The sequence below is a fragment of the Sapajus apella genome, unplaced genomic scaffold (assembly GCF_009761245.1).
Source record: "Sapajus apella isolate SASKATOON/1434 unplaced genomic scaffold, GSC_monkey_1.0 scaffold28, whole genome shotgun sequence".
NCBI lineage: Eukaryota > Metazoa > Chordata > Mammalia > Primates > Cebidae > Sapajus > Sapajus apella.
The window spans coordinates 4,914,226-4,932,009 of NW_022436968.1; the positions used below are offsets into that span (position 1 = coordinate 4,914,226).

The 17,784-nt window shown below is 42.5% G+C and overlaps 1 protein-coding gene across 5 annotated transcripts in view; it reads left to right on the forward strand.

The window, feature by feature from the left end:
- The first annotated feature begins 958 nt into the window (after nucleotides 1–958).
- The window catches only part of NEMP2 (nuclear envelope integral membrane protein 2), a 33,118-nt gene continuing 16,292 nt past the window's right edge, over nucleotides 959–17,784 (forward strand). For 2 of the 5 annotated variants that reach the window (XM_032292631.1, XM_032292632.1), the window contains exons 1-4: nucleotides 959–1,188; nucleotides 10,764–10,879; nucleotides 16,944–17,175; nucleotides 17,316–17,388. In XM_032292631.1, coding sequence (XP_032148522.1) covers nucleotides 1,089–1,188; nucleotides 10,764–10,879; nucleotides 16,944–17,175; nucleotides 17,316–17,388 — 521 coding nt within the window. In that variant the 5' untranslated portion in view covers nucleotides 959–1,088. The other 3 variants (XM_032292630.1, XM_032292634.1, XM_032292633.1) reach the window with 3 other exon arrangements.

The window sequence follows — 17,784 nt, forward strand, 5'->3', positions numbered from 1 at the left end:
AGTCCCTTACAAGGAAATTTCTCAACTTTTTAAAAGCCATACAAGATGTACACATGATCCCAGGCGCTTAAGGGCAGTTGGTTAAACCTTCCTTTGAGGGCAAGGAAGGCCTCGTCTATCCTACTGAGTTTTAGGAAAAATGAAGCTTATCTATTTTTAAAAGGATAATTTATGTTACTTTGGGTTCTCTAAGATATCTCAGCAAAAGACCAGAATTAGAGAAGACTGTCCTAGTTAAGTATGGAATACGGAATCAAATTAATGGGTTCCATGGCCTGTGGGGGGAATGTTCTTTGAAATATATATATTACTATATCTCCTAATTATCAGTATTAAGACCGTTCAAGTTATACATTAATTTAAAAATATATTACATCAAAAAACTTTTTTTTAAACATAAGCGAACTTTAAAACCTTAAAGGAACATTTTACAGCCCCTTTGTACTCTGAAATGTGGTGTCCGAGATTAGACATACAAGTCAGTGTTAAGCGGCCACATTTCCAATTTGTTATTGCTTGTTACCAAATGAAAGTAAAAAGGAAAACAGAAAGGTAAAATGAAGAAACTGGCTTTTATGCACTTATTCACAAAAAGGGCGTTTGCCGAAGGACCTTCCCATTCACAGGCTGTCACTCACAGGCGCTCGGAGAACTCAGCCTCCAAATCCGGCAGGTTACAGGTCAGCCAAGTTTTAAGAAATTCTCCAGGAGAGCGACCCCTTCCTTTCTGCAACTCCCACCCCTGCGCCGAGCGCGGCGGCACGCTGCCGAGAGGCCCCCGGCGGAAGATGAGGCCCTGGACGCCCCGCGGGGACGGGAGGCCAGGAGCCCGAGGCCGGGAGCGTGCCCCCCAGATCGCGCCACCGAAATCCCCTCCGGCCTGGGCAAGCCGAGCCCCGAGGCTGCGGGTGGCGGCAGGAGCAACTGACCAGACTCTCCCCCCGCCCCGGGGAGGCGGGGTCTCCGCCTTTCCCGCGTTCGGGCCTCACCGCCCCCTCCGCCTTCTCTGAGGCTCCGCGCCACTTCCGCTCCTTAAGGCCGAACCGGCCCCTTAGGGCTCGGGTCGCGCGGAGCTGACCCCTAACGAAATGCGGTCGCGCCAGGGGCGGTGGTGGCTGCTGCTCTGGCTGCCGCCCCTGGCCACACTGCCCGTGCGCGGGGAGGCGGCGACGGCGGCGGCGTTGTCAGGTAACCCGGCCCCGGCGGCGGCGCGCGCGTGCTCGCTCCCCGGCTTCGCGGCCTCCCCGAGGGCGCGCTCTCTGGTCCGGGCGGCGCCGCGAGGCCCCGGGAGCCGGGCGGGGCGCTCTCTTCTCGCTTCGGGGTCACCTCGCGGACGCGGCCCACACCCGGGCAGGCCCCGCCCGCCCTTCTGCCTTCTTGGGCCTCTTTGGTCTCTCTCCTGGCAGTTGGACATTTTGTATTTTAGGACTAGAAGCAACCGCGCAATCCCGTCGCCCAATTCTCTCGTTTTACAGAAGCAGCCGAAACTCAGAGAGGTTTTGGTTTGCCCAAGATCACACAGCTTGTCACGAGCGCAGCTGACCCTAGTCTCCAGACTGTCAGCACACGGCCTTTTGTACAGTACATCAATGCGTGTTGAAATCCTTGTTATTTCACTATCTAGTATTCCTTTGGTCGCAAGAGTAGAGAAGGTAAGAGCTTCAGCTTCAGAATCCGACGAAATTCTCCTGCCCCTGACTGGCTGTTGTGACCCTGAGCGAGTAACGTAACTGGTCGCACGTGAGCCGCAGATAATGAGGCCTCGCAAGGTTCTGTGGTGTTTGTGTGCACAATGCCTGGCGCACAGGAAGCAGGAACTGGTAGGCGCTGCTGGCGTTAGGGGCTTGCCACGGAGTGGGCTCAGGATCCTGGCACACTGGGGAAGGATCTGGAAGGACACCTGGGGAAGTCGTAAACCTGGAGTTCCAACTCCGGACCTGCTGCTAACTTACATGAGCTTCACAATTTTTCTTTTTTTTCCCTCATAAAATTTTTTGAAAGATTTCCTGGATGCACTCTCTACCAACTTCTCTTCACTGCTTTGGCCACCCTGGTTGCAAGGGAGGCTGCCAGGTGTATTCTTCTAGCTGGGCATGGGCCTCCCTCCAGTTACATCGCCGTTTTTTTATCTAAGGATGAGTAAGAGACTGGATGTTGATGAGGTCATTGTCATATTCTGCCACAGCTACCAACTGAGGGAATCTTGCAGTGAGTTACATGTTGGGGAACTGTTGGATACCAGTTTTCATTGAACAGACATTTGTTGAGGGTTCATTATGTGCTAGGCAGTGTTATAAGTGCTTTAAGTGCAGTATCGATCATATTTAATACCCATAGAAGCCCTATGGGGGAAGGTACCATTTTATTCCCATTTTGTAGATGAGAACAAAACCTTGGTAGTAAGAAATACAATTAAAAAAATAAAACACAAATCTGTCTAAGCAGGAAGGTTTCTGGGCATGGCAGCAGGGAGAAAATTAGAAGTAGCCTTAGACCAGCACCCAGTCATTACCTTCAGCCACAACTGTGGTATAACCTTGGTCCACGCACAGAGTCGTTATGGACCATAGTTTTCTCATGAGTAAAATGAAGATGTTTTTACTGAAGAGTTTCCAACATTTTCTTCACCTCAATGAACCTGGTGTTTTTAAAATTTTTATGTTACCGCATTTAGTATAATAGTAACAGCCTGCTTCTGTTTTGTTAATCAAAGACATACATAAATGCTTATTGGAGCTTCTGTTCTGAGACATGCAGGATGCCCACTGAGTTGATTAAAACTAGTCCACAGCTAAGAAGAAAGGCAACTTCTGTAGCCTTATAGGGAGGCCTGCCATTCCAATAGCCTTTCCAATAGGGACTGAAGAAACCAGCATCCTGTAGTTTGCCAGTGACACTGTGTTGGAAGCTCTGGATTAGACGAGGCCTAAGAACTATTGCTGCTCTTTAAAAGTGGTTTCGTGAGGACCCTGAGAGGAAAGAGCTGGTACTTCCTTTAAGGGAGAGGCTTGGATTAGGTGATACTTAAGGTGCCTTCCTCTTCTAACATTTTGTCTTGAATAACACACCCTTCAATGGAATGAAGAACATTCAGACCAACACCAGCTTTCTGTCACTCTATTTGGAGAAAAGTCGGAGACAGTTGACACAGGAGGAGCAGGTAGTTGTCTGGCTGAGAGGAAGACAAATGTCAAACCAAGAGTTTCCCGTAATTTGCAGCCAGTTAGTGAGATCTCTAAAAACCATGTGTTGTCCTGAGATGAAGTTCAGGCCGTGGCAGTGGCTTCCCAGGCTTAAACTATGGTAGCAGTCCATTTGAAACCACAACTTTCAAATTCTTCTGTGAAGAAAGATCTGGGCTTGAAGTTAAAGACTTGAGTGTACATTAGTATGTACTAATTCCAGTTTCATTCTCACATGCTTGAAGAAATAAAAAGATTAATATTCAGGTTTTAAAAAACTGAGGTTAAGAGAATAGTTATGTTTATCACTTTGGTGCCTCATGTTAATGCCTTTGAAAAGGTGAATTTATAAAAAACAAATACTAAGAAAAATCCTGACTCCATTTGACTTCTCACAAATTAAAACTTGTTGGTTTTTTGCTTTTTGTGTTTCCTGCTCTTCTCACTCCCCTTCCTTGTGCCCAAAGAAAAGCAATTATAGGGCAAATGGAGACATTTGTCATATAATGTAATAACTATTTATATTATGATTCCATTCCAGTTTCATCTGAAGATAGTTTTTTTTCCCCATATGAGGGGGCCATGTCAGTTTTCAGGAGGAACATTGGTGAAATATTTCTATGTTGGGAGTTAGGTTCTGCTAAGATTTGAGGTGTATGTGTGTTTTATTTTTAGCATATTCTGTAAGTAGGTTTAAGCACTACCTGCCCTTTTCTGATGTTTTGACTGAGGATTTTTTTTTTTAACTGTATATATGACTCAACTGTTTAACTTAAATATATACTTACATTAAGGAACACTGACGACAAAAATACTACAAAGGAAATAATTGAGCTTATAATTAAAGTAGGTGACATGCAGCTGTCCTTTTTATACTAGATACGTAGTTCTAAAATTAGATTAATTGAATATTTATAAATCAACTGGGATTTAAAGTAATCTAAGGAATGTGTCTCATTGATTAAGGGAACCCTGACTTTCTGAACCATTTGGTAATATAAATAATTATTGCCTCCTGTAGCATTTTAGTGGTTTGGGCACAACTGTCCAGAAATATACTGTTCTCTAGAAGTCAGGTTAATTGAAAGGATAAGGGAGCCTGCTGAGGATGGCAGCAAGTGAAGAACAATTATACCCTGCCAGGCTTAGAAACCTGTCTTTCCATAGTAAGGATGGCATTCAGGGTTGATCCCACAGATACTCCTCTGTCCTTGGGGGATGCAGGCCTCGGATAGGCTACAATTCCAGATCTTTCTCCCAATCTGATTCAGGCTTTAGAGAAAGGATTATAGGTTATGGAGCACCTAGGTTATGGAGCACCTTCCAGGGTAGGGACATATTAAATACTTCAGCCTCAAGTAGAAGTAGTAGCTTTCCTTAGGCAGGTATTGTTCCTTTTTGACCAAATGAATGATTATTGTTAGTTTTTTAAATAAATTCCTAGAAACTCTGTTTCATTTCCTGGATTGCATTGTAAGGGTATTGTTATGGTTGTTCTAATTTTTAAATTTTTATTTATTTATTTATTTTTGAGACTGGATTATGAGACTGGCTAATTTTTGTATTTTTGGTAGAGACAGGGTTTCACCATGTTGCTCAGGCTGGTCTCAAATTCCTGGCCTCAAGTGATCCTCCTGCCTTGGCCTCCCAAAGTGTAGGGATTACAGGCATGAGCCACAGCACCGGCCTGTTGTTGTTTTGATATGTTTGAGTTTGCCCGCATTTGCTACCAAGAGGTTCTATCCGATTAGAATTAACCAGCAATAACTGGGGCCTCATGAATAAGTGAAACCCACAGAGATGTAGGCAACTTCATAGCATTCAATGTCAGGGCGTAATCAGCGATAGAGTTCAAATAAGCAGTCAGACTGGCTCCGTTTCCTATTTCCCACCCTCAGTTGGATAAGGAGATTGAAACTGAACAGGGAAATGTCTCTAGAATAAGATTGCTAAAGGGAAGAGAGACCTAAGAAATATGTAGCCTTTATAATCAATCTAAAGCTGGAAGATCTGTTCTCTCCAGAAAGGCCATGGGCCAGCTGTGACAACAGTCTTGTAACAATCACTGTCTTTTGCCTAGTTCAGTTGGCCCATGGCTTACTGAACTGACTTGAAGCTAGGCTTGTGGCTTCTTGTGGCTGAATTTCCGGTCCCTTATTTAGGAATGCCTGTGTGCGTTGATTGAAATTTATTCACCTCAGGAGAGAGGTGATAAGAAAGAAGGGCAGCCAGAGGACACCATGAAGCACTGACACCTTGTCTGCATAATCTCATGGATTATGTACATTCCACATCAGCTTCACCTCAAAAGCCAGAGGCCACTCTGGAGAATTCGAGGGAACACACTGTTTGCAACATGCTTTTACTAGTGTGTCTGGAGGTATGAATAGTCAGGACAACCTCCTTTCTTCCATGCTGTCCTAATCTGGTTGAAGACTGAAGGAAAATGCAGAACAAGTTTTCCTCTAACTGGCAGATCCCTTACACAGAATACACTGAGGTATCATATATGAGCCAAATACAAACAAGCTTAATGCCACCTCTTCTTTCTGCCCTCCTTTATTCAGTGAGGGGCAAGAAGATGGTCCCCAACCCAGGGGATGTTAAGGGTTGTAGCACTCAACCCTGTAGCTATGGATATGTTGACTGTGGTGTAGGATAAGGGGGAATTGCAGCCTGTAGCTTCCAGACTGACCCTCATGCTTTATGGGTTCTGTAGAGGGGATGGCAGTGGCACAGGCTGGCAAGGACACCCTGCTATGTCAGGTGGTTTCAAGGGAAGGTCAGAGTGCACCTCCTTTTGTGGTGCTAACTAGCTCTGGCCAGGCTCTTACAAAGATTGGCTGGACTTCCACTGGTGGGCCATACATGCCCAAATAACCGTCTAGTCCTCTTGAATCACAAGCTACACACAAAAGACAAATATTTAAGTGCTGGGGTTACAGTAATAAACATGCAATGTCCCTTATTTCATGGAAAGACAGAGTATAAGCTAATAAATACATAACGTTATATGAAGAAAGAATAAAGCAGGTGGAAGTGGTTGGAGTGTGTTTGTTTAGATAGTGGGATCAAAGAAGGCCTTTCTGAGAAGGTAGTGTTTGATAGAGTACATCAATTATTGGAAGGCATGAGCTTTGCCAAGATCTGGGAGAAGAAGATTGCAGACTGAGGAAACTTGAGGTAGAGTGGGCTGGCATCTTGAGGACAGGAGGGCCAGGTATGGCTGCAGCAGCTGGGCTGGGAGGAAAGTAGAGGAGAGAAGGTCATAGAAGCACTCAAGTCCTTGGAAGGGAGGGGGATTTTATTAATGGAGTAAAGGGAAGCCATTGGAGAGTTTGTTGTTTTTTTTTTTTTTGAGTCGGAGTCTGGCTCTGTCACCCATGCTAGAGTGCAGTGGTGCAGTCTTGGCTCACTGCAACCTCTGCCTCCCGGGTTCAAGCAATTCTCCTGCCTCAGCCTCCCAAGTAGCTGGGACTACAGGTGTGTGCCACCACGCCTGGCTATTTTTTGGATTTTTAGTAGAGACAGGGTTTCACCGTGTTAGCCAGGATGGTCTCGATCTCCTGACCGCATGATCCACTCGCTTGGCCTCTCAAAGTGCTGGGATTACAGGTGTGAGCCATCATGCCTGGCCCTGGAGGGTTTTAAGCAGGTAAATATGTTCTGATTCATGTTTCTGTTTTATGAGACAGAGTCTTACTCTGTCACCCAGGCTGGAGTGCAGTGGCGCGATCTCGGTTCATTGCAACCTCACCTCCCAGGTTCAAGTGATTCTCCTGCCTCAGCCTGCTGAGTAGCTGGGATTACAGGCGTGTGCCACCATGCCCGGCTAATTTTTGTATTTTTGGTAGAGACAGAGTTTCACCATGTTGGCCAGGCTGGTCTCGAACTCCCAACCTCAGATGATCTGCCCACCTTTCAAAGTGGTGGGATTACAGGCGTGAGCCACCGCTCCCGGCCCCAATTCATGTTTTTAAAAGATCTGTTTGCTAACTGAAGAGTAGGTTGTAGGGGTAAATGTGGTGGTGGAGGGCAAATCTGGAAGCAGTGAGACCAGCTAGGTAGAAGGCTATTATAGTCATCCTAGTGCAAGAGGAATGTGGCATGGGTAACAGAGAAGCATTTACTCCTATGTTGAAACTGCAGTATACATTATACTTAAATTGCATCATTTTGCTCTTAAGAGCTCTAGATTTCTAATGATTTAGGAGACAGTCTTAGGACCAAGTGGAAAGAACCTTATTTGAAGAGAGCATTTGATTACAAAGCTCAGGCCCCACCAAAAGGCTGTTTCCTCAGACCATTAACGAAAGGGAACTATTCTATGGGAGTTGATTTAGCCCCTGAAGTAGCACTACTCAGAAGGAGAAGATTGCAGGGAGGGTTCCTTGGAGGCATCCACAAGAAAAGCCCCTCTAGCATTGAGCACATAGGTGGTGAAGAAAAATATGTCTGGAAGTAAACATTCTTATTATAGTTTAGGCTGTTGGGTCTGTGTATCCGAGATTTCATGCTATTCACCTGCTCTGCTAGAATGCAGTCCATTTACAACAATAGGTAAGAATCTCTCCCTTTAGACTCCCAGTATAAAGTTCTCAACTCTAACCATGTTCAGAGACCCCCTAAGAGGCTGTGCAAAGGCAAAACATGGTAAGGCGAATCCAGAGACCTGATCCCCCACCTCTGCTGCTCACTAAATGGGAGCATTTAATGTGTTCTCATGTCTTCTCATTGCAGTTGCTTAGAAACTTCCAGGTTATACACTACATTCCTTGACATTCATCTTTTCTACAGGAGCTGCCAGCCCTTTGATATCTCTTGGACTGCACTTCCCCCTGTGCTGCCCTTGGCCAGAAGTCATTTGCATCTCAGATATGTCCAAAAATGTGTTTCAGCATTGGTTGCTTTGTGTGTTTATAGCCTTGGTTGTGAATTCTCTTTTTGGCTCTAGTGCATGGACACACCATGCAGGAGCACGGTTTGCATTTTTGGTATCCTGTATTTAACAGAGAGCCCCTAGAGGAGCCATCTCCAACCTTTTTGGCAACAGGGACCAGTTTCGTGGGAGAATACTTTTCCACAGGACAGGAATGGGATGAGGGGTGGTTTGGGGATGAAACTCTTCTACCTCAGATCATCATGCATTAGTTAGATTCTCATAATAAGCATGCGACCTAGATCCCTTGCATATGCAGTTCACAGTAGGGTTCATGCTCCTGTGAGAATCTATTGCCACTGCTGATCTGACAAGAGGCAGAGCTCATGTGGTAATGCTCGCCCACCACGCCCACCGCTCACCTCCTGCAGCCCAGTTCCTAGCAGACCATGGACTGATATTAGTCCTCAGCCCCAGGGTTGAGGACCCTTGCTCCAGAGGTTCCTTCTTGTGCTTTTTCCTCACTTTTAACCTGGATTCTTGTATTTGCATCTTGAACTCTCAAATTCTGTAAATTTCTTGATATATTTAGAAACATATGCATTTCATCATAATGTGAAAAGTAAAGATGAATGATTTGACTGTCACAGTTGAATACACTGGCTCCTTGTGTAACTTTGTTGCTTCGTGTGGTGACTGGAGAACCCTTCCTTTTATGGAGTTGTGTTTTGGGAGATGGTGAGCATTCCCAGGATCCTTTCCCCAAGTCTGTCTTCACTTTTCTCCAACTTAATGCTAAGGATATTTATTTCAGGCCAGGACCAGGGACTTGTCTGAGCATATTCAGTGTTATTCCCTACATGGATGTAATTGTTTACTAGCTGTTACTGGTTACTCAGGTCTTCCCCAACTTTGGTGTAGCAAGTTGTTCTAGCTTCATTTCAGGATTTTTAGGAGAAACAACTGACCATTCTTTCCTTAAAGGAGTCGGGTTGCGCGTAAAGTCCATTTCTGTGTGTACCCATAAGTGTTCCTTGTTCCTGTTTCCTGTTGGACAGATGTGGGGTGACACTCTATCTTGAATCCAGAAGAACTTGGGACTTTCATTCCACTTTATTGCAAATCCAAATACAGCAACGACCACAAAAGAAAGTGACCATCATTACTTTCTGGTTTTCTTGTGGCATTTAACATTAACCCTCTGTAATACTGAGAGTTCATATCTCTCTTCTCTCAGTTATGTTGAGTTGTATTATATGTGACATACATATATATTTAGGTATCTATATCTGTCTCCAGCCAAAATTCTCCTTGCTGGAGTTGTGAAGATCATCTTTACATAATCCCACCAGTGAAAACTCAGTATATCCAAAATTGAACACATTCCCACTTCCCTATACAGACTTACTTCTTCTCTAATATTTCTTATCTGAGTAAAGGGCCTCACTATCTCTCCACTTACCAGAAACCTTCACATCATATTCTTGTTTTCCTTGATGAAATGAATCTGCAAAACCTGTTGATTTCATTTCCTAATCTGTTTCTTAGTCCATGTCTTGATTGGATTGCTTCAGTGGCGTTTTTAGTGGTTCTTCTGCTTTCAGTCTTCTTCTTCAGTATTCCACATTACTTACAGAAGATTCTTTCCAAAATACAAATGTGTTTCTGTCACTTCCTTACTGAGCTGGTATTCCCTGTTGCTGTAGATCTATTCTCAGCCCTTCTCTTCCCCGCTTAGTGTCTGGAAGCTAACCTCTGTGGACTGCATTATATGGGCTTCTTTGCCCTCTGTCTTCCTGTTGAGTTTGGCTGATTCAGGGCATTGAGGGGACAGTGGGAAAGACAGGTTGTGGTACCCATGCCTTCACCCTGCCATTCCACAGGAGTCCTGGCAATGGCTGCATTCCTTTAGACTACAGTCCTCCCAGTTCCAGTGACTCCAGTAACATGGGATCCTCCACTTGCCGTTTTGGGACCTGGGCTGCTAAAAGCTTCCTGCTGTTGTTAGTGCCTGGGAACTTCATAGTACCTTATTGTTAGTGCCCTAACCCTGTCCATATCTTTACTGAACTATTTTCAGTTAAATCCATTTAAGTGTCAATAGTTTCTTGCTGAGACTGTTACTTACCTAAAATCCTTCAATGCTTTGCTTTCAAGATGAAGTCCATATGGTATAGTAGTATCCATGGTTTACCACTCCAGGTACAGGTGTTCAAATACCTTCCATCAATGCTCCCTCACTGATATAACAATCCAGTATCTGTAAACTGAATTAATTCTATGATTTACCTCATCTTCATGATTCTGTACACACTTGCTGGTCCTGCCCACCCCCACTCCCACCTCCTAATTTTTGTCTCATTGCCTCTACCTCACCCTTCAGCCCTTTATTCATATTTTTGTCTTTTCTGGGGAGATGCCCATAATTCTTGCTTTCTGCTTCAGAATGGAAGGGGTACCTGTTCTCTGTGTTCTTAGTGCCCTCCAATGTCATAAATATTGACACTTGGGCTATAGTATTTTCTGTCTGTCTCCTCTTTGGTTGGAAATACTGAAGGACTATAACTACCATGTAGGAGAATTTATTGACCATAGAATGTTAAAACTACTACTGTTACCTCCCTGTGAATTTTTTTTTTTTTTTTTTTAAGATTCTGGGCAATTAAAGATTTAGAAAATGTATTCCCTTTTCCATCTCTCAGTTCAAAGGTGTAAAGCTTTGAAGGAAAAAGATTTAATTAGAGCTTCTGCGTCAGACTGTTACTGCTACAATCAAAATTCCCATGTGGAGTGGAAATACATGTGGTCAACTGTGGAGGTAAGGACCTACTTTTAAATCATGTATTAGGGACAGAGAATTACCATGTCCTAGGGACAGGAAATGTACCATTTCAGGAATAGAAACTATTTTTGGTATGATACAGATCTGTGTATCAGTATGAAAGCCGACTTGAGGATCAGACGCAGTGGTTCAATGGGTGGGCAGTGTGAGAGAGGACATTAACTCCTTCATGCTGTCCCTCAGCCCCTCCCAAGCCACTCCCAATGAATATACTATCTAAATGTATGCAGCATGCCTGCAGTTCAGGGACATCTCAAGACAGCATGTTCCTCCTGCTTACCAAAATTGCTATCCAAAGCCTCCAAATAGGAATTCTGGAATAACCACTGATCCCAAATATGGCCAAGATAGCAGTTGCTCTCAGTTGCCTAGTACTTGCCTTCATTCAGCAGTTAACAAATATTTATTGAGCACCTATTAAGTGCCAAGAACTATTTCTAGGCTCCTAGGATAAATCAGTGAACAAAATAAATTCCTGCCATTGTGGATATTTACATTATCCCGGTGTGGAATAGTAAACAATAAATATAACAGAGATGAAAATGGTAAAACTAGTAAGTACTATGAAAAAAGAAAATGTAGAGTAAGATCAGTGGGATGAGAGAAGTGGGAGCAAGTTGGTCAGGGTAGTTCTTGTTGAGAAGGTAACATTTGAGAAAGACTTCAGTGGAGTTACCCAAGAAGGTACCTGGGGGAAGGCTGAGAGAATAGCCAGAACATTGTATCAGGAAGCATTTGATGTTGATTGGGATAATTGCTGATAATATGCACCACTTTGACCACTTGCTTAAGGTAGTGTCTGTCAGGTTCTTCCACTTAAATTACTATTTCCTTCCCTTTAATGAATGTTTTGAGGTGATAATTTGAGACTGTGTAGATAAATTCTTCCTCACGAAACTCTCATCTCTTAGTTTATCATTCATTGATGATGCTTTACTGAATCAATAATCATGTTGATGTTCTATATCTTTTTTTTTTTTTTTTTTTGAGACGGACTCACTCCAGTTTTTTAGGCTTAAGTGCAGTGGTGTGATCTTGGTTCACTGCAGCCTCAACTTCCCTGGCTCAGGTGATTCTCCCACCTCAGCCTTTCAAGTAGCTGGGACTACAGGTGTGCACCACCACACCTGTCTATTTTTTTTTTTGTGTGTGTGTGTGTGTATTTTTAGTAGAGATGTCTTTTTGCCATGTTGCCCATGAATCTACTGAACTCCTGGACTCAAAGCAATCTGCCTGCCATCAGCCTCCCAAAGTGCTGGGATTACAGGTGTGAGCCACCACACCCAGCACCATTATTCCATTTACATTCATTGGCATTCTACTATAAGGAAGAGTTTTTCCTCCTTCCATTTATTTATTTATATCCATATGGTCTCACAAATTGCCAGTTAATGTAGGAGACTACAATCCATTACTCTCATTATTTATTTTGATACTCAAATTGTCCTAGACTTGGCCAGTCAGATGGAGCCCCATCAAACTAGTTCCTGTGTCCTTCTAACATGTGCCTTGCATTTTTGAGCACTACTTTACTTTCTAGCAAACAAGATATTCTAGGCTTGTTGTGTAATTTCCTAGACTCAGCTCTGGAATCATACATTTTTTTTCCAAGGAACAGTCAACATTAGGTGTCTTCATTACTACTGGCATATCGTCATGTGTGTACACACACATACACACCCATACACCTGCACATACATCTATACCTATTAGAAACTGTGAGTTCTGAGATCTCCAGTATGACAGGGTTCATTCTTGTTTTCCAATTTTCATATTTGTAGCTCCCTTCTCTGATAATTAGAAACCTGGTTCCCATTATCCTCAAATATGTTTATTTATTTGCCTAATCCCAGAATACACTAAAAGTGGTTTCAGAATTGCTAAGTCATAACATTACCAAAAACGAACCTAGTAACAGGAGTTCAATATTTATTTATAGTGTTTTTAAAAAAATTTTTTCTGAGGTTGTGTATTTTAGGTTAATTCACCCCCATCTACTATCAGTACGGGGGTGAATTATTCAGTATGGTTACATTATTCATTCAAAATATAGTTTGTTTTTATTTGTTTCCATTTCAGGGTGTTCCTCCATCCTGGTCAATTTGATTATCATTTTTATTGTACATTTGTTTTAGTTTGTTGACAAAACGTCACTGTATAAAATATTTGAAGAGATTTATTCTGAGCCAAATATGAGTGACCAATGGCCTGTGGCACAGCCTGCAAATTCTGAGAACATGTACCTAAGGTGGTCAGGGCACAGCTTGGTTTTATACATTTTAGGGAGACATGAGACATTAATCAAATATATTTAAGGTATAGATTAGTTAGGCCCAGAAAGGCAGGACAACTTGAAGCAGGGAGGGGTGCAGTGTTCCAGGTTATAGGTAGATTTTAAAATTTTCTGATGGGCAGTTGGTTGAAAGAGTTATTAATAGAAAGGAATGTCTGGGTTATGATACGTAATTGTGGAGACCCAAGTTTTATCATAGAGATGAAGCCTCTAGGTAGCAGGCTTCAGAGAGAATAGATTGTAAATGCTTCTTATCAGACCTGAGGTCTGTATTGATATTAAATGCTGGTTGGCTTTTTCTAAATTCCAAAAGGGAGGCTAGTATAACGAGGCATGTCCAACCCCTGCTTCCTGGCATAGCCTGAACCAATTTTTCAGGTTAACTTTGGAGTGCCCTGGTCAAGAAGAAGGTTCAGTTCAGATGGTTGGCAGGGCGGAGGATGTTGGAATTTTATTTTTGGTTTACAAGTTTTGTTTACCTTTTTATTGTCAGACAAGATCATAGTGGGTTTTTTAAATGGTATTTTATTTTTAATTTAAAAAAATCTTTCTGATTTTTAATTTTTTTTAGATTTGGAGGTACATGTGCAGGTTTGTCACATGGATATATTGCATAATGCTGGGGTTTGGGCTCTACAAAACCCATCCCCCAAATAATGACCATAGTACCCAGTTGGTCGATTTTTGACCCTTGCCCCTCTTCCTCCCAACCACCTTTTGAGGTCCCCAGTGTCTATTGTTTCCATCTTTATGTCTGTGTTATTATCATTATTTCTGAGTATCTACAATATTAATATGGCTTGAAAGTTAAAACTCTACCCAAAGGTATTTTCAGAGAGGTGTCACTTTCCTGCCTCCCTCTATTAATTCCTATCTAACCCTTGTAGGCAATCAGTTTGAGTAGTTTCTGGTATATCTTTCCTGTTTTTTTTTGCAAAAGTAATTAGCTGTGCATATTTACATAGATGGTACCTAAAGCCATGAAATTGAGTGAGTTTAGATGGAGAAGAGAAGATGACCGATGGCTAAGCCTGGGTTAGTCTTATATTAAGAACACAGGGAGAAGGAAGGAGCCAGCAGAGGAGAGACAAAAGAAGCAACAGTGAAGAAGGAGATGTCCTGGAAGCCCTGGGGAGACATGTAACGAGGAGAAGGGAATAATGAGCAGTGCCAAATGCTGTTGATAGGTCAAATAAGATGACTGAGAATTAATTGGGCATTTGGGTTAGAAACATGGAAGCGCCAGTGACCTTGTCAGGACAGCCTTTTGGACATGAAAGCCTGATTTAAGTGGATTAAACGGAGAATGGAAAGAGAGGAACTAGAGACTGAAGGCAAGGGAAGCTTTTTAAAGGAATTTTATTGCAACAAGAAGCAATGAAATGGGGGTAACTGGAGGGAAAAGTGGAGTCCATAGAAGGTTGTTTCTTCTTTTTTTAATGTTGTATGCTGATAGAAATGATCTCATAGAGAGGGAAGAAGTATTACTGGGATGTCCTTGAATAGGCAAATATGGACAGGATCCAGTGCCCAAGTTGGGACTTGCCTTTATGGAGCCTGTAAATTTCCTCTGTGGAAGAAATTTCCTCCCCACAGGTAGGAAGCAGAGCATATGCCTGCAGGTGCTGACAGGTAGGTGGCTTTGCACATAGGAGCTGGTGGACATTCACTTCTGATTTCTTCCATTTTCAGTGAAGTAGGAAGGATCAACAGCTGAGAAGAGGATGGGGAGGAAGTGTTGGAGTATTGAGGAAGAAGTTGTGAAATCCTTTGTTGCAGGGGGTAGAAGAATGAATGAATACTAGTAAGTGGTATGAATGACTGCAGCTTTCATGTCCCTCTCCAAGTTCATAGTCATGGATTTGAAGTGAGACCAGTCTGCATTTCTGCAGCACACTGGTGATGCAAATGCAGGAGTAGAAAGCAAGTGGGATGCAGAGGAGTCAAGGGTATGTGCCAGGGAATGGTGTATAATAGTTGATCATGGGATTCAGCTGTCTAAAAAGAGACTGAGGATATCAAGGGGGTAAGGAGCAGGAGAAGGATGTTCAGCTGCTTGGGGGGGTTGGGGCACTAGATTGGTACACTGGAACGATAGGAGATGGTGGTCACACAGTGAGATGTATGAAACACAACGTATGGAGGGGCTGCAGTCTGGTACTGACAAGGTCCGGGGGATGGCCATGGAAGTGATTAGCTGAGGTAGGGAGGACAAGAGCATAAGAGGAAAGGAGTCCCAGGAACTAAGAGGCCAGGATACTGGAAGGATTGGTGTGTATATTATATATACTGAAATCCCCAAGAAGAATGGCAGGAAGTAGTATTGAAGAGAAAGCAACTTGAGCCAGGAGCCAGAAGCCAAAGTCAAAGAGAAATGTGGGAGTTGTAGACAGATAGGTGGGTGATACTATCTGATAGCCTGGGATTCGGAGCTAGTACTCTTACTTCCCTTTTCAGGTTTGCCCTACTCTTAGACAAAGAAGAGGAATAAAGAGAAGGACAGACAAAGGCAGCAGCACAACTGTCATTTAATGACCACTGGGTTGCCAACATTGGCTTGTAGGTAGTGCTTTGTTGAATGATGTGAATAGGACCCAAGGCTGGGATCTGGTCTCTCAGCAGGCATGGTGAGAGAAGCCTGACTTACAAATGCCTACCTGATCCAGAGAAGTGAAGTGCTTTTCCTTAATCACAGTAGAAAATGGTGTCAATCTAAACCCTATTTTCAAACTATGCCTACTCACATCGTTTGCCAACTATTACAAGCATACTTCAGAGATAATGTGATTATGGGTTTGGTTCCAGAACACTGCAATAAAACAAATATCCTCATAAAGCAAGTCACACAAAATTTTTGGTTTCCCAGTACCTATAAAAGTTACATTTACAATATATGTTAGTCTATTAAGGGTGCAGTAGCATTATATTTAAAAAAAAAAAAAAACACCTACATACCTTAATTTAAGAAACACTTTATTGCTAAAAAATGCTGACACACAGACATGAAGTAAGCACATGCTGTTGAAAAAATGGTCCCAGTAGACTTGCTCGACACAGGGTTGCCACATACCTTCCATTTGTAAGAAATGCAGTATCTGCCAAGCACAATGAAGTAAAACAATGAAATGAGTATGTCTATATTTTCTTCTTATTCTTTTTAATGTCTTTTGGCCACAGTAACTTGCTAGAAGAGGGATTTAAATTAACCACAGCTTACAGGGAGAAGCATTCACTTTCAACAATGTCTGTGGTTCAGAGTGTGTGTTTGGATTAAATACAGATCTGTTGAGTCCACCTCTGGGATCAGGACATAGAACACTACCCTGTGAATTGAGCATTCTTTACTCAGCTAACCTTGGGTTCTCTTTACTCCTCTGCTCATGTTTTTAAGAAACCTATAAGAAGTTTTGGCCAGATGCAGTGGCTCACGTCTGTAATTCCAGCACTTTGGAGGCCGAAACAGGCAAATAGCGTTGAGCCCAGGAGTTCGAGACCAGCCTGGGCAACATGGCAAAACCCCATCTCTCCAAAAACACAAAAATTAGCTGGGCGGGTGGCATGTGCCTGTGGTCCCAGCTACTTGGGAGGCTGAGGTAGGAGGGTCACCTGAGCCCTGGAGGCGCAGGTTGCAGTGAACAGGAATCCTGCCACTGCACTTCATTCTGGGCAACAGAGAGAGACCCTATCTCCAAAACAACAAAAAGACAAGTTATTCTATTTATAGATTTGTTTGTTCTTGTTTTATAGGTGAAAATTACCAGTCCAGGCCTGTTCAGAATTGTATATATCACAGAAAAATATAATTGCCAATATCCAGAAACCATACTATCTTTTATCAAATGTGTGATTCATAACTTTTGGACACCAAAGGAGTCTAATGAAATAACCATAATCATCAATCCATACGGGGATACTGTGTGCTTCTCTGTGGAGCCTGAGAGGAAGATATTTAACTATATGATACATGTGAATCGAAACAGTGAGTCTGATATTATTATACTTGACTTTCTGAATTTAGTTTTTCTGGAGTAACTTTTCAATAAATTGACTTTTATCTTTTACCAACATTACATTGATAAAAAATGTTTGTTATGTGTTTGTGTGTCTTTTTTACTCCAGTTGTGGATTTCAAACTCTTCTTTGTGTTTGTGGCAGGAGTTTTTCTTTTCTTTTATGCAAAGACCCTGAGTCAGTAAGTATTCCTTTTTATATTTTTAATTTTGTGAATGAAAAGGGTTTAGGTAAGTTTTTGACTACATGCTAAATATTTTCACACTATTGTGCATTTGTGGTCTTGCTTTAGGTTTTGCAGACAGTAGGTCTGAAGATGATGTTGGAAAAGACTTTGAAAACAGTAACAGTTATTTGTATAGCATGATATGTTTATGTTACAAAGTGCTTTCACATATTTTATGTATTAACATATTTTATTAGATCATGATAATAACTATGCAAGCCCTGTATTATTGTCCTCATTTTACAAATGAGAAAATCAACATCCTTCATCGCACTACTAGTTCTTATAAGGACTGGAGATTTGTTCCCTGGTTTTCTGGTCCGCACACCTTGCTCTGTTACATTAGAGCTG